The sequence below is a fragment of the Patiria miniata genome, unplaced genomic scaffold, assembly GCF_015706575.1.
Source record: "Patiria miniata isolate m_02_andy unplaced genomic scaffold, ASM1570657v1 HiC_scaffold_8, whole genome shotgun sequence".
NCBI classification, from domain to species: domain Eukaryota; kingdom Metazoa; phylum Echinodermata; class Asteroidea; order Valvatida; family Asterinidae; genus Patiria; species Patiria miniata.
Genome location: NW_024037075.1, coordinates 11,744,389 through 11,759,837, shown reverse-complemented (window position 1 = coordinate 11,759,837; position 15,449 = coordinate 11,744,389). Strand labels below are relative to the sequence as shown.

Genomic DNA, 15,449 nt, shown 5'->3' with positions numbered 1-15,449 from the left:
CCCCCCAATTCCATCCATTTCTGAAAATTACAGCAAAAGCAAATGATGTATATTCCCTTTAACTAAAAGTGGAAGTTTTATAATGAGAATGGAAATCCTATAAAATGAATGCATTTGTTGCAGTATCACTTTGAATTTTTTTTCTCATCAAGTTGTTCATCTGAGTAACCTGTCTTCAGGATTCTCCGACAGCATTTCATGAACTTCCAACATCTTTAAAGGAAAAAAAAAACTGTCAACCAAAAATTGTAAGAAATAGATAATTGCTGTGATGTTTATGTACAAAATTTATTGTAGATAAAAAAAAAAGGTCTTCTATAATGTGAAACGAAAATTGCCTATAGAGTATGTTGAATATTATAAAACTGTATCGCTATATAAGCATTACTGTTTAAATTACTATTGGTTTGAATCCTAGATTTTAACTTTCTTCTTGTGATGTGCGTGTGTGCGTGTGCGCGTGTACATTGTTTTAAAAAAATGTTCCCCGGTCTTCGGACGGAATATGGATCTCGGAAACAGGCATGCCCGTTGTTTCACTCGTACTTGTTTTAAGAAATGTACAATGTCGTCAGCTATTTTGTATCCCACTTTCTGTGGCTGAAAAAATGTAAAAATTAAAAAACCACCAAAAAAATGGACAAAAGCATGAGATTGTGTCATATTGTGTTATCCATCTATTGTAGTCGATCCCGTTGTTGAGAATTTCAATATTTTTTTACCACTTAAAGGCTTTGTGGTTTCACTGGGTAAAGGTGCTGGACTCTAAATCGAAAGGTTCGGGTTCGAATCCAACCAGCCAGAGAGGCAACTTTGTGTGTTATCTTGCCTCTTTATATGACAAAGCCGAGAGTAAAATGAGTTCTCATGGCTTACAAAACCCACAATGAAATAAACTTTTTTTATTTAAATGGGGATTCTGGGCTGATTTATAAACATCAGACCTAGAAAAAAATGAAGAAACAAAAGCATTTTGTTCTATTTTCTTCTCAAGTTTTTATTAGGTAACATGTATCACATCCAATTGTTCACACTTATCCTGAAATAAAAGTACAAAACAGAGAAGTAAAAAATTCCCTCCTTAAAATTTTTTTTTTCACTATCATTTGCTCCATATTTTGTATTAATTAAGGGTAACTTAACATGGAACTGAAACACGCAAATACACAAAGGACGAGTTGCCAGCACCAGAAAAAAAATGATAAGGCCCAAAAAAAAAAAAAAATCTCGGTCTCTGGTCAGACCAAAGTTCCAGAATTGATGCAGCGATGCGACTTTTTTTTTCCAAGCTTGGATTGTACAGACAAGGTGGGGAACTATTTTTGCTTTTTTTGTGTTTTCATGTTCATTGGTGTCCTCCATAATTTGCCTTGGTGCCCTCGATCATTTGCCTTGGTGCAATTTCCCATTGCTTGGTGCTCCTTGGTACACAAATTTTAGGAGGTGCGACAATAGAGGGCGCTGTTGGATCTACCGCGGAAAATTTGGAAAAAAAGAAGAAGATTGACGCGCATGATTAAAATCGACGCATGCGCTGACCAGAGACCGACTATTTTTTTTTGGGGGGGGGGGGGCCTAAAACTCTGAGCAGTGTATACGGGCGCTGATTAGTGTCCAAATTCAGTCCTTGCGATATTGAATTTTAGTTTGACTCGACGCATCCATTCGAAATCCAAAATTTTATTTTGTCATTAAATTTTTGCCCCAAGCTGTAGCCAATTAGAACTGTCAAAATACAGAAACTGTAATGTCTTGTTTATGATTACGAGTTAGCCACACCCATAAAACAGTTGCCATGGTACTAACAATTGAGTGCAATGCAGAATAAGTTTAGTTGGTAAACAGTTCACGGTTGTGTATATGAAGTAATGCACGGGGCGTAAAAATTCACTGGTTCTCCTCACCCAAGACCAAACAGAGTATAAGCGAGTAAGCGATAGATAGTAATTATATTTAAGCCTGCGATAAGCTTCAAAATCTTGGAGGCAAAACACTTGTCAGTCAAAAAAAAAATCAAAAGTTCAGCTGAATACAGAGAAACAAATTTTGACCAGTCTACTATTTATCGATTCTGTTCATCAAGTCCAAACATGTCATTTCGTTGCCTGAAAGTCTAACGGTTTTCAAAGAAAAAGAGACAAACTGCACAAAAATCTGCTGTTTATATGCAACAATGAAAAAGAAAACGGTCCACAAACAACATTTCTGTATGTACACTTTAGTGTGGTAAATGATTGCTGTATGTACAGTTTAGTGGGTCACAAGGTCATTCAAATGGTCTAAGTTTGAGGTCAGATACTTAAGTGGGTCAAATGGTTTCCCATGAACGTTGACAGTCGTCCTCTGTCAAGCGGTTTGTAATCCTGTGCTGGTTGTGTCTTCCACGTTTGTTCGTGTCAGCAGAACTCCGCTCCGATTTATGCACGTGATTGTTTTTTTCGTTGTTGTCGCAGCGTGAAAGTGCTCCTGTTTACGTCAGAAAAGCCATCTGGTCGCATCTGTGTCGTCTTGTGGCAGATTGGGTTCGTTGGGTTTCGAGTCAGCGAGTCATGGCGTTTCAAAGTTCGGGAGGTGTTCCGCAAAATAACAGTGCATGGTTACGTCTTGCGTTGTCGTCGCTACAGCATCTCCAGTCAAAAGTAAAATCAGGCGTTGGTTTTTTTGCAATGTCTCTCTGCTTGGTCGGGTCACGCTTTGTCCAGTCGCTGGTGTTTCCTTTGAGTGCCTTCGACCGACTTCTGTTTTTCAGTTCATGTCAGCGTCTGCTTTGTTGACGTTGTCATGGTAACAAGTTCCTCCGTTTATGTCTTTATCCTCAATTTAGCTGACGTTTTCCCGACAGCCAGTCTCGTGTCATCCAGCGACTGCTTTTCTGTCTCCAGAATTTTGTTTTCTTTTTCCTTATCATCAGGTCATCGGGTCAAGTGTCAAATGTGACTGTCTTGCGGGGTCAATCACTTGCGAAGGTCAAAGGTGAGGGAGGTCGGTAGTTGGGGTCAGTGGGGTTTGCTTGTTTTTTTTGTTTTTTTTAGTCAGTCTCCTTGTCTGTGTGTGGAAAGGAATGAAAGTGGTCAGTACACAAAGTCAAAATGGAACAAGCTTTGGTGCAAGACAGGTATGTAATATTTTGGAATTAATATCCAAGTCCTTTTGCTGTAGGTATGGAACTAAGGAAAATCGTTGCTGATAAGGTTAGTTTTGTGTTCAAAGTGAACTTAACTGTTTTCATTTGTAAGTACAGTGAAAATGTTCCTGTCTTTGTATAGTTAGTGAAAGTTGTCAATTTGTCAGTTAACCAAACCAAAGTTTCAAATGTTTATGTCAAAAAAACAAACATTGGTTTCATCAAAACACTGGAAATTTAGTCAGCTGCTCTGGAAAAGTAAATATAGCATTTTCATAATTTTACAAAAATATATGCAATATCAAAATCAATCACTGGATAAAAATAGTAATTTTGGAAATTTACAATTTTCTGTTCAGTAAATTTTCGCTTAGAGTTACCGTTGGAAGACATTGATATACTTACCTCATCCACTGCGGTTTGGCCTTAGGTGGTGCGGGGTCGTTTGCGCGTGTCGTTGGTCTGGGGGTCGGCCACCATGACCTTAAAGCGTATCCCAGAAACCTCCTGGCCGTGGATCATCTCAATGGCCTTGAGGGCGCTGCTCTTATCTGCGAAACAACGAGACAACACACACAGAAGATATCTTTAGTAGGTAAAAATTTGCTGACTTACTGATTGGCAAATTTAAGTCTATAGACTGGCAGAGTTTTTACCTGCATATTTGGCGTAGCCAAAGTTCCGGTTGTTGAGCATGTAGCACTCGATCAGGTTGCCAAAGCGACAGAAGATGTCCGTCAAGACCGCAGGAGGCGGGGCCACAGGATTGCAGACAATGAACAGTCTCTCCATGCACTCACTGCATAGGACAAAACACGCATTATTCAACAGGTAATTTGAATATAAAATGAACGTCAAGACTGCAGGAGGCGGGGCCACAGGATTGCAGACAATGAACAGTCCCTCCATGCACTCACTGCACAGGAGGAAGCATGCATTATTCAACAGGTAATTTGAATATAAAATGAACGTCAAGACCGCAGGAGGCGGGGCCACAGGATTGCAGACAATGAACAGTCTCTCCATGCACTCACTGCACAGGAGGAAACATGCATTATTCAACAGGTAATTTGAATATAAAACGAACTATGAATTGAGCTAGGTTTGAAAATGATAGGAAAGTGTCGTTAATTTCTACAGATACACTAATTGTGGAGTTAGAGTTGCTGCGATTTGTAATTTGAATATTTGTCTTTTCTATCTTACGAGTCGATGTGGACCAGCGGTTGTTGGGCCGGAAGACGTAACATGGTAGGGTCCATGGCGTAACTCGGCAACTGTGCCTGCCCCTGCTGGACTTGCGCTCGTCTGAAAATCAGGTAAGACAAAATTGAAATCATTTATGCCAAATAAACAAACTAGTTCAAATGTTGGTATATGTTTTTGTAGCAAGATGAAAGAGTATAACGTACACAGTGTCCGTCGGTGAGCCTGGCTCCTCGACAAACTTCACCGACAGCGGGCAACTGGGCGGGTACTCAAAACGGTCCAACTTTTGCTTTGCGTAAACCGCTGAAACGGCCGTACTGTAACGCACGTAGGCAATACCTGTACATGAAACCAAACACGTAAATACCTCTTCACCTTGTCATAAAAACAATCAACAAAATTCTTCAAGGCTTGCAAATATTAATAACAAAAAATATGGAAATTAGATTTTTGTTTGTACCCTTGACTCCAAAATCGCTTCGCTCCTGTCTCAGGTCGCAGTATTCGAGTCCGGGTACCAGATCGAACAGCGCCCTCAGTTGACTTTCGGTGACGCTGCCGTTAACAACTACGTAGAGCTTGGGCGAGATTTGTGGATCTGTCACTAGTTGGGGGAAGCAGGAAAAAATTTTTTTTACGGAAATTGGAACTGCAGAACAAGATTAATTTTCATTTGCTAAGCGAGTGCCAGTCATCAGCACTACACAACAAACAACGTTTTGGCTGGTTTTCATGCTAAGCACAATTCTTGACTGTCAAGAGATATTAACAATGCAATAAAGAGTGACTGAATATCACCAAAAAAAATTTCCCTTGGACAAAATTCGCCCTAACACCCCTAAGCCCCACCCCCATCTCACCTGTGGCAGGGTGGTGGTAGGAGTTAGGCTCGTAGGTGTGGAACCCCCCACCCACGGGAGAGGCAAAGCTGGACCGTGGATCAAAGGCGGAGTCGGGCCGGAATCCTCCCCCGGTGAAAGCGGATTCGTGCATCTGACCCGGCATTGGTTCGTCGCGATTCCGATGGCCTTTAGGTTCTGCTAATATAGCCTTGAATCCTAAAAAAAAATTAAAAAAATTGAACATAAAATGTACTTCTATGAAATCAAATTAGATTTTTGAAGGTAAACTTGTTTCTCGTGATTTGTACAATGACTATAAATACATGCCTGGTGATTAAAAAATTATAAAATAAACAGTGAAATCTAGTAAACCTTGTCAGTCTGGCTTTGTCTTTTAAATAAAGATTTGTAATGAAAAGTCACATCGTCTCTGAGCGATCTCTGTTTGCTATTTTCCGGGTTTGCAGCATTGCTAATGTTGCTAGCATCGTAACTTTAGTGCGATCCTTTTATATATGGCCTAAACATGTACGGAGTTCATGGCTTCTGACAAAGAAAATAACAAAATGGGGAATAAGGCTCGATAGCTCAGGTTGGTTGAGCACCAGAACAGCAATCTGGTGGTCGCAGGTTCAAAACCTGCTCATGACAATTATAATGAAACCTTTTTAAAAATTCACATTGGACAAACCTCGATCAGAGCTCTCGATAGCGACAGCCGCACTGGAAACTTTGCGGAATTTTACGTAAGCGAATCCTTTGTTCTCCCCGGACCGCCTGTCCTTCAGTAAGTTAATATGGTCAATCTCACCATAAACTGTCGGAGAAGAAATGCCAGATACACATTAGTCTTTCTTTAACCCTAACCATCCCAAATCCTCCAAAATCCTTTTTGCAAATTGGAGAAATTGAGGTTACATGGCAAAAGTGCATTGCTGATTTCGGAGGACACACTGTGTCAAGGTCTTGGGCCAGACCTTGTATTGCTCAGCCTAGCATAAATTTAGTCCTTGATTATACTTAAAATCCTCCATACTGCTCCAGGATGTCACTGCCTCTGCCTCAACCTATTGACAGTCATAGCTGGAGGATTTGGAGGATTCAGGCAGTGGTCACCTCTCCGTGGACCATATTCAAGAAATAATGGAGGAATTTGCAGGATTGAGGCTATATGCTATTTTTCCATGAGGCCAGTTGGAGGATTTTGCAGGATTGAGGCTACATCCTAGCAATAAGGCCTAGGGAGTAATTAGGGTTAACAAATGATACTCACTCATGAATGAACTTGAGAGATATGTCCTAATGTGCAAAACTGATTCTTAACCTCTTTGTGTTTAACCGCCCATTTTCCAACATTATCAAGATTTAAGATTTTGATATTTCAGCATGTTTACATGTATTGCAAATATTGTTAGAATTAAAGGATAACTTCGTTTTGACATGGTCTTTGTGAAAGCATACCTTGGAATTTTTCTCGGACGTCATCGTCCGTGTAGATCTTAGGGACCATGATGAAGATACGCATAAGCTCCTTCTGTCCGTCGATGTCTTGCTTGCTTCCTGAACGTCGGGAGTTGGCAATCAAAACCTGGAGAACAATTCAAACAAAAGAAAGTTGCTGGGCAGAAAATTGAAGCACCTCAATTTGCTCAGTAGTGTTCTTTGTTTTAGTAGTTCCATGAATTGGGGCCTTCAATTATTCTCACTAAATTTAAAATATCTTCTGTGACTTCTTTTATTCTTTGCTATTCTTTCAACTTTGTATCCTATACTTTTTACCTTGAGTTTGGGAGAAACCTGCTGGAAAAAACTTTGCAATTAACAGTTTTAGGAACTTCAGTCTCATAACTGTCAGGTTTATACCTTGAGTGGTTTAGGGTCGGACCCGATGCATTTGTTGTCTGTTTCCTCCATGGCGATGGCCGCCTCGGAGGCCTTGGTGTACTTGATGTAAGCCACTCCTTTGCTCTCATTGGTGGATCTGTTCTTGACCAGCCATACGTCATCGATCGTGCCAAATCGCTCAAAGTGCTCCTTAAGCTCCGCCTCCGTGTGGTTCCTCCCACAGACGATGAAGAGTCTGAAAGTCAGAAATGAGAATAAATCACATCTTAAAATGCTTCAGTCAGGCTGGGGAACATTGATCAGATAGTTACATCACTGACTCTGTGATGACAAAATATGGATGGAAATTTAAATACATGTTGTAGGGAGTGAAGTTTAATATTTATAGTTTATCAAAATTTTCATTTTTTTTTTTACATCCAGACGCCACTTCTTTGGTTGTGTACAAAGTCCATGGAGAGTCGAGTGCATTTTCAAAGTTTTTTCTACCAAAAATTGGAAATGTTTCTCACTATCTCACTCTCAGTTCCAGATTCACATCTTTTCAACATTTTTGCAATGAGTTGAGTGACCTTCACCTTCATTGAGATAATGATGAAAAAAAGTGCCATCAGGAAGCAACGTTTCTTTAAACATGTTTAAGGGCTCATTTTAAATAGAAAAAGATCAAATAAAAAAACTCAACCTTTTAAAATTATATTTTTTTGTGAAAATTGTATTTTGCAATTGCATGTTTACATTTTGACATTTTTAAAACATGTTTAACTTCATTTAATAACTTTTTAATATTTGTACAAGAGTTTTCAATATGTTTGATATTTATAAATGTATTTATCGCATTTTAAAAAAAACCTTAAATAATTATTTTGTTGACCATCAAAATTACCTGCTGTTTGGCGGTTTGTCCATGTCGACTCGGCCGGATCCCGACCGCTCTCCGCGGTCCCGATCCCGCCCGGCGAACCCGAACCTTCCCCCGCGATCGCGATCATCGTCCCGATCGCCAGCCGGACCAGACTGATCGGACCATCCGCCACCGTAGTAAGACTCGCTTCTTGACGACATCCTCTCCAAACAGCAAAACTTCCAAGGAAAATCGTTATATTTTCCCCTTAAAAATCTACAAAATATTTTGTTCACTTCGAGTGCGATCTTTCGGCACAAAAACACAATGAAGATTACGCTGGGCTACTAATATCGCCCAAAGGATTCGCGAAAACATTGAGTTAGTAAAGATCAACAGCGCCCAATTCTCTTTATTTTGTAAGGTGAAGGATGCCCCCATTTCACGCCCAATAAGGCGCGTATTTATTTTGTCATGGAGCAACAACAGAGGGCGCACTTGATGAAGAAACAGGCGGAGAAAATTTCAACATGTCCAACAACATGTGTTCCGCAGAAAATGACAAGAGACCGCAGTTTGGGAACAGATTTCTGACGGACACTGACAAAGTCTTTCAACATAATGCGTGGTAAATTGAAAATCCTAGAACTAGGGTAGTAGGCCTACGTGATGTTTCCGTGCAGTGGCGTAGCCAGGAATTTTTCAGTGGGGGGGCGCTGGGGGGGGGGGGGGGGGGGGGCTGGAACATTTCATCATTCATGTGGGGCGTCATGTAGATCAATGATAATTTTTTTAGAAACTCAAAATCTCAGTGGGTGGGGGGGGGGCGACAAGGTTTCATGGGGGGCTGTCGCCCCCCCCCCCACGCTCCCCCGTGGCTACGCCACTGTTTCCGTGACCTTACTCGTGGAGTGCCCCAAATTCTCGCTGCCACTGCCCTAGCCCCATAAATGTGGCCTATTTACTGGACTGCCTCCGTAAACATAGGCCACACATCCACATGTACAAAAATCGTGTCGACGGAGCCAAATTTTGATTTTCACATTTAGGCTTAGTTTGTAGGTTTTTTTTGCTTTAGAAGCATACTCACCCTCTTTACAGGCTAATCAGAAAGTGCTGCCTTTTTCAGATGTCTAATTTTTGTGAAATTTCATGTTGAAATTTTGATACACAAACGTGTAAAAATGAATCTGGAAATTTCACGAAAAATATACATCTGAAAAAGGCAGCACTTTCTGATTAGCCTATAAAGAGGGTGAGTATGCTTCTAAAGCAAAAAAACCCTACAAACTAAGCCTAAATGTGAAAATCAAAATTTGGCTCCGTCGACACGATTTTTGTACATGTGGATGTGTGGCCTATGTTTACGGAGGCAGTCCAGTAAATAGGCCACATTTATGGGGCTACCACTGCCCAAGTACAATATTCGCGCAAATGAATAGATTTTTTTCATCGGATAACGTAATCCCGTCCTCACCTGTAAACAATCTATCACATTTTTACTTTTTGTCATTGGTTGTCATCGTTGTCATTGGCATTGGGAATGTCATTTGTCATGTCAAACAATGACAGTCATACAATGTCATATGACATCACTATACATGTATATTATCAGTTTAGGGGCCTACATGGTTACTTTAAAATGACGATGTCTGGATATTTTCTAAATAGTCATTATCATCATCTTGTCAGAAAATGTCTATGTCATCAATTGCCATGCATGGTTACCAACCTTTCAATCATAATTTACCAGATTACTCTCCTCATGCTTATGTATTGCTTTCCCACGTTTTGACAATTTTACAATTTTTTTGCCCCGCAGAAATGAACAAATCCGGCTGTCATGCAAACACTCATGAATTTGATCTCTAAATTTCGGCGGCTGCTGGTTTTTCACGACAGCACAGCTCACTATCTAAGAAAGCCACTGGTTCCCAGCTTCGCCTGCAGGCTCTCAGACAGCGCGCCAGTACACCACAAACTGTGGTAAGTCTGAGTACCAGTTGCAGTGGCTGGGAACCAGCTCAACAGTGGTCCCTAAAAATTATGAAAGGGTTTTAAAGGGAAAATACAACATTTGCAAACATCAAACAATAAAACTACCAAATCATTTTGAAATACCTTGCTGGACTGTTAGCAGGCGCGGATCCAGGATTTCTTTAGACGGGGGGCAAACTTTTAGAGCATTTTGCTCTGAATAATAATGCGAGCGCGGAGCGCGAAGCCCTTACGGCGTGGGGTCCGGGGCCCGCTTAAGGGCCCCGGGAAATTTTGGATTCTAGATGCTCTGTGGTGCAATCTGAGGCGACTTCTGGCCCCCTTCCCCCTGAATTATTTGAGCAAAAGTTGTTAAGCTTACAAGGATTCAAAAAAATATATACTCTTGTTTTTACAAAATTTAATGTTAAGCTACTGTGTACTTTAAATGTGCAAACCATGTATTTTCGTCTTCATAATTTCTTGCATTGTATTTAAAAAAAAAAAGGAATTGTATTGATTCAGATTGTAAACTGTTGCAACGGGCGATGGGCTGGGACCAAGGACTAATGCGAACGCGGTGCAGTGTCTTACGGCGTGAGGTTCGGGGCGTGGGCCCACTGAAGGGCCCCGGGAAATTTTTGATTCCAGAAATGCTCTGTGGTGCAATCTGAAGCGATTCCTGGCCCCATTTCAGCAACATGTTGTGAAGATTGGAGGATTTTTTTTTCATTATCGCTTCGGTTTGTGGTAACACCATGTGTTTTTTTGATTTTTTGTTCATTGGTTTAAAATTGTACTCTTGTATTTCTTAATACAAGCCTAGTTAAGTTTCTTCTGTTCTTCACTCGATAACCAGGTATTTTCGACTGCATAATAATTTTCTTGCATGTTATTCGGAAAAGGAATTGGATAGGCTTAGTTTGTAAACTGTTTTAAGGATGCGTAGGGAGATCTGTCCCGAGGACTAATAATGCGGATTGCACATGCGAATGTCTTTCGGCGTGGGGTCGGGGCCCGCTTAAGGGCCCCGGGAAATTTTTGATAATTGGATGCTCTGTGGTGCAATCTGAGGCGATTCCTGGCCCCTCTTTTCCTGAGTTATTTGAGCAAAATTTTTAAAGTTAAATAAGCATTTTTTTCATTGGTTTAATATACACTCTTGCTTTAACAAGCCTTTTAAGTTTATTCTGTTTTTCACTTGATAACCATTTTCGTCTGCATAATTGTTTTCGTGCATTTTATTTTTGGAACGGAATTGTATAGACTTAGTTTGTAAACTTTTGCATGCTTTCTAATGTTTTGTATCAAGTTTAAATTATCAGTTTATCAATAAGATAAGATTTTCTACGGAAATTTTCTACGGAAACTGACATGTTTTGGACTCCTTGAAAGCGCGTGGAAGAAATGCTGGCAAATTGTTCTTACGAAAACACACCCCTTTACTAATAGTGTGGTCCAAAGAGCAGCGTACAACGTGTATGTTGCGCTCAGACACGAGCGTGTTTTTCATACCGGTACATACGCTCATAATGAATCGCATTTCATAAACCGATATACTATGCAGGGTTACGTATGGAGTACGTACGGTGGGATCGCGGTTTATTTCGAAGCTTCTCGAGTTCCCAGTACTGTGTCATACGGCCAGTACACAATTTTTGCATGCCGCTGATGTTTAATATCGGCGCCGGTATTTTTGTTAGAAGGTTGCCCTCCTCCTTCCCTCCTTTTCTCTCTCCTCCACCTCTTTTTCCCCCTGTTTTATTCATTTTATTATTTTGTGGACTAAATTTGACGGGGGGCACGTGCCCCCGCGGCCCACCCCTGGATCCGCGCCTGGTTAGTGAATGACAGTGTAAAGCATCCTGTAAAATCATGGCACCTGGTATACTGTCATTTTCAAGAAAAGTGGTATTTTTGTATCAATTTCCAACGCTTGTCGGCCGACCAGCGTTGGAAAAAACTGGCTTTTTTCAAATACTGGCCCCAATTGACCATCGCACTTGTTTGCAATCGATTACACACCTATGAACGGGTACAAGCCAGCTAGACTGGTTCCCTGACCTTACGATTCCCCAATGTATGTACACTGCTCTGTTTCTTCTTATATGGAGTCAGGGAACCAGACTACAGGAAAATGATTGTTTTTCTTTGTTTTTATAGCATTTTCGAACCCAAAACCTCAAAAAAGTCAGTGTAACTATATTTGCTATATATTTCCAACCCCCCAATTCCATCCATTTCTGAAAATTATAGCAAAAGCAAATGATGTATATTCCCTTTAATTAAGGAACAGACTTGTGATAATCATTGAAATAAAAATATGCAAAGCAAAAAGGTTAACTTTAGCCAAAGCTAATACTAATACATGTAGTACTAAATTTCACTCAAATACATGTACTTTGTACTTGAATATTTTTACATCTCTGTTTCTTTTTGCTCTTTTGTTTTAAGGGATAATGTGGTTTGGAGCGAAGCCCAGATATGTGAAGCACAAAAGAAAGTGGAAGCCAATTCTTGCGAATACATGAAGCCAGATCTCAGAGGTAAATATTTTTAAAACTATTTCAAAATGTTCCAAAAAGATAAAAGAAAAGAAAAGAAAAGAAAAGAAAAAAAGTGTTTCTACCATAGTTGAAATTGCTGTGAAATATGCCAGTAGCAGTCTGTGTACTAATCGTCGACACAAATCAATCATCAAAGTTTATCAAAGTTAAAGACATTCTTATGGTCTTATTTAATTTTCAATCCACAGACAAATTAGAAGCCGAAGCTGATAGTCAGTGGGACGGCTTCTACTCCCAGCATCAGAACCGCTTTTTCAAAGATCGTCACTGGCTTTTCACGGAGTTCCCAGAACTCGCCACCACGTCACCCTCCTCTAGACCAATCCAACAGGACAGCTCCCCACCCACGGAAAAACAAAGCACCCCAGGAACCCAACCAGACTTGGAACGGTCTCCAAAAGAACCAAGTTCTGAGGACTTTCCGAAGTTGTCAGAAAGTGCAGAAGGAACAAATCGCTTGGAAAATGAGGGCAATGCATCTGCTAAAACCCAACTAAGTGAATTTGGCAACGTCACTGCCAAAGTTGATGATCGGTTGATTGAAGGTGTCGTTGAGGAAACTAAAGTTCCTCGTAGAGCCGACACAGATTCACCACAGAGAAATGAGGCTGCCACTAGAATTTCTGAGGAATGTGGCGCCAGAGAGTTTGCAGGAAATTTGAATTTAGTTGACGGTTCTTTGGAAGAGAGAACTAGCGGTAATTTGACAAATCCGCAAAAAGAATCGGATGGGGAAAAGTTTCCAGGTTGGAGTGCGAAGACCCGGATTCTGGAAGTTGGGTGCGGAGTCGGAAACACTATTTTTCCAATTCTTCAAACCAATATGTGAGTATCATTGTTTTTTTTGCATGTTTGAAACATGACCTATATTGACCACATCTGATTATTTTGAGTAAATTCTTTTTCCATTTTTCTTCAGTGACCCAGGTTTGTTTGTTTACGGCTGTGACTTCTCCAGTGTGGCAATAGACATTGTTAAGGTACATTTTAAAGACCAACATTTCTGTAACGCTTAAGTTCGCAAGAAATATCTTAAATTCTGACTCTACAAAAATTGTAGTACACAAATGTAGAACAGATCAAATGAATAATTTATAAAAATGTAAATATAAAAAAATAAAAAATTCTGTTGTTTCATTTTCCTAATGTGTATTTTTTCTTCAGCAACACCACGAGTACAGCCCTGAACGATGCCACGCCTTTGTCTGTGACATCACAGATGAGGGTGCAGCTTTGCCATTTCCAGAGGGCAGTTTGGACATAGTCATTCTCATATTTGTGCTGTCGGCAATCCACCCGGAAAAGTAAGAGCCACATGTCTGATCAAACATTGTTGATTTTTTGGTATTTAAAAATAAAAACATCCATAAGAATTTCCATCAAACTTTCTTTAACCCTAACTCCCCAGCCTAATTTACTAGGAACCATACCCATTCAGGCAAATTCCAACACCCACATGGGAAATTGTACACACACACTGTTGGACTTAGTTTCTGGAGGTATGCCAACCCCAGTGTAAAAGACCATGTGTTTAGGGGAACTGTACCTATCCCAACAGATTTAAACACTAACCTACTGTTGGAGTTTGATTGGTTATGGGCAGTTAGGGTTAATTAACCTAGTTCAAAGTATTGTGTTTATTAACATTTTGAGATGCCATTTTTGTCAATTTAAAAATATGAATTAATTTCACAATTTTTATTTCAGAATGCAGAAATCGTTGCATAGATTAGCCAGCTATCTCAAGCCAGGTGGGCTGATCTTGCTGAGGGATTACGGACGCTACGACATGGCACAGCTACGCTTTAAAAAAGGTTTGTAAGCAGTTGCCTGCCTGGTCCTCATAGACTTGGTTTAATAAAAAGAAAACAGTTATGCTGTAAACAGCTCCCTCAAACAAACAAAAACCGTAACATATTACATGACACCATAAATCATCGTTCATGATTTCATGACTTTTTTGTTTGTAATTTTTTTTTAGGGCGATGTTTGTCGGATCACTTCTATGCCAGAGGTGATGGAACCCTGGTTTATTTTTTCACGCAAGGTGAGGCAATTTGTCCTTTTTCTTAAAATAAAAGAGATTTATCTCTTTGAGTAAATGGATTTTGAAAAGGTTATTCTAACTCCCGTAGTTTATTAGCTGGTTTGTTTTCTAAGCATTTTGAAAATGTCAGCATTTTGAAGTTTTTCTTAAATCAGTTACCACAATAATTTCACAAGAGTCATAGCTAAGGATGTTTATGAAAAAAAACTTAGTGCTGAAAATTCTCATCTTAATAGTTCTTCAGAATTTTGAACTACAGTATTCTTAAAAACTCATGAACTTTTCAGTGTTCATTCAATCAATTTGCACAAAGTTTAATTTCTTCCGCTGACTATATTCTTCCTTCCAAAATCCAGACGAGTTACGGACTCTCTTCACCGGAGCCGGTCTAGTGGAGGAGCAGAACATCGTGGACCATCGTCTGCAGGTGAACCGGGGACGTCAGCTGACCATGTATCGGGTCTGGATGCAGTGCAAGTACAGAAAGCCAACGCAGGCCGATGGACAGACGGACCAAAGATGTGTAATGTCTGAATGAGTCGTCTCAAAAAAAATTGGTGATCATACACAAATATTCCAATTTCATGAGTTTCTTTGGAAAGTAGAAAACTGTTAAGCAGATTTTCTTGGCTGAGCAAAAGTTTACTGGGAGCCAGTCACTGGCAAAATATACATTGCATGGCATTTTGGCTGGTGACCTGTTTTAGATGAGCAAATATTTTTTGCACTTGGTAAATTTCTGTGCTTAGCAGCTGCACGAAATTTGGCTCTTATCCCTGAATGATTTAGGGCGCTGTTTCACTCACATTTTGGGGCCTCAGAGGTGAACACACTTTTGTGGAAGTAACTTTACACATTTGCACTTGTCCCCACAAAATAAAAGTTTACTATTAACCTGTAACTATATGATATTTTAGACTTGATTTTAAACTTACCTCGGTGGCATTTTAAAAATGTTTGGAATTTTTGTTTTTTAACAAGCTGATAAATTTGG

General features: G+C 40.0%; 2 protein-coding genes across 5 annotated transcripts; one reads left to right on the top strand and one right to left on the bottom strand.

Moving 5' to 3' along the window:
* Positions 1 to 1,571: 1,571 nt before the first annotated feature.
* On the bottom strand, positions 1,572 to 8,237 carry LOC119719276 (RNA-binding protein 45-like). 2 transcript variants are annotated; one of them, XM_038188666.1, is made up of 11 exons: positions 7,907 to 8,237; positions 7,039 to 7,255; positions 6,637 to 6,763; positions 5,867 to 5,992; positions 5,194 to 5,391; positions 4,794 to 4,937; positions 4,537 to 4,672; positions 4,331 to 4,432; positions 3,781 to 3,923; positions 3,530 to 3,675; positions 1,572 to 3,045 (listed from the first exon to the last, which is right to left on the bottom strand). In XM_038188666.1, exons 1-10 carry the CDS (start codon positions 8,083 to 8,085, stop codon positions 3,551 to 3,553), a joined length of 1,497 nt encoding a protein of 498 aa, XP_038044594.1. In that variant the 5' UTR covers positions 8,086 to 8,237; the 3' UTR covers positions 1,572 to 3,045; positions 3,530 to 3,550. The 2 variants fall into 2 exon arrangements, with proteins under 2 accessions (XP_038044594.1, XP_038044593.1); XM_038188665.1 differs by having other exon boundaries at positions 1,572 to 3,675.
* On the top strand, positions 4,357 to 15,298 carry LOC119719277 (tRNA N(3)-methylcytidine methyltransferase METTL2-like). Of its 3 annotated transcripts, XM_038188667.1 has the most exons (9): positions 8,355 to 8,492; positions 9,687 to 9,850; positions 12,296 to 12,387; positions 12,597 to 13,233; positions 13,328 to 13,388; positions 13,573 to 13,712; positions 14,116 to 14,222; positions 14,390 to 14,455; positions 14,812 to 15,298. In XM_038188667.1, exons 2-9 carry the CDS (start codon positions 9,708 to 9,710, stop codon positions 14,991 to 14,993), a joined length of 1,428 nt encoding a protein of 475 aa, XP_038044595.1. In that variant the 5' UTR covers positions 8,355 to 8,492; positions 9,687 to 9,707; the 3' UTR covers positions 14,994 to 15,298. The 3 variants fall into 3 exon arrangements, with proteins under 3 accessions (XP_038044598.1, XP_038044596.1, XP_038044595.1); XM_038188670.1 differs by lacking the exons at positions 8,355 to 8,492; positions 9,687 to 9,850 and adding an exon at positions 4,357 to 4,443; XM_038188668.1 differs by lacking the exon at positions 9,687 to 9,850 and having other exon boundaries at positions 8,322 to 8,492.
* The last annotated feature ends 151 nt before the right edge of the window (positions 15,299 to 15,449 follow it).

What these genes read in the sequence shown, in the direction of transcription:
- LOC119719276 (XM_038188665.1), bottom strand. Translation starts at nt 8,085, where the DNA reads ATGTCGTCAAGAAGCGAGTCTTACTACGGTGGCGGATGGTCCGATCAG. An exon ending in CTACCACCACCCTGCCACAG is followed by an intron (nt 4,938 to 5,193) that starts GTGAGATGGGGG and finishes TCCCCCAACTAG; the next exon opens with TGACAGATCCACAAATCTCG. An exon ending in CCGCTGGTCCACATCGACTC is followed by an intron (nt 3,924 to 4,330) that starts GTAAGATAGAAA and finishes TGTCCTATGCAG; the next exon opens with TGAGTGCATGGAGAGACTGT.
- LOC119719277 (XM_038188667.1), top strand. Translation starts at nt 9,708, where the DNA reads ATGCAAACACTCATGAATTTGATCTCTAAATTTCGGCGGCTGCTGGTT. An exon ending in CCAATTCTTCAAACCAATAT is followed by an intron (nt 13,234 to 13,327) that starts GTGAGTATCATT and finishes ATTTTTCTTCAG; the next exon opens with TGACCCAGGTTTGTTTGTTT. An exon ending in TCGGCAATCCACCCGGAAAA is followed by an intron (nt 13,713 to 14,115) that starts GTAAGAGCCACA and finishes TTTTTATTTCAG; the next exon opens with AATGCAGAAATCGTTGCATA.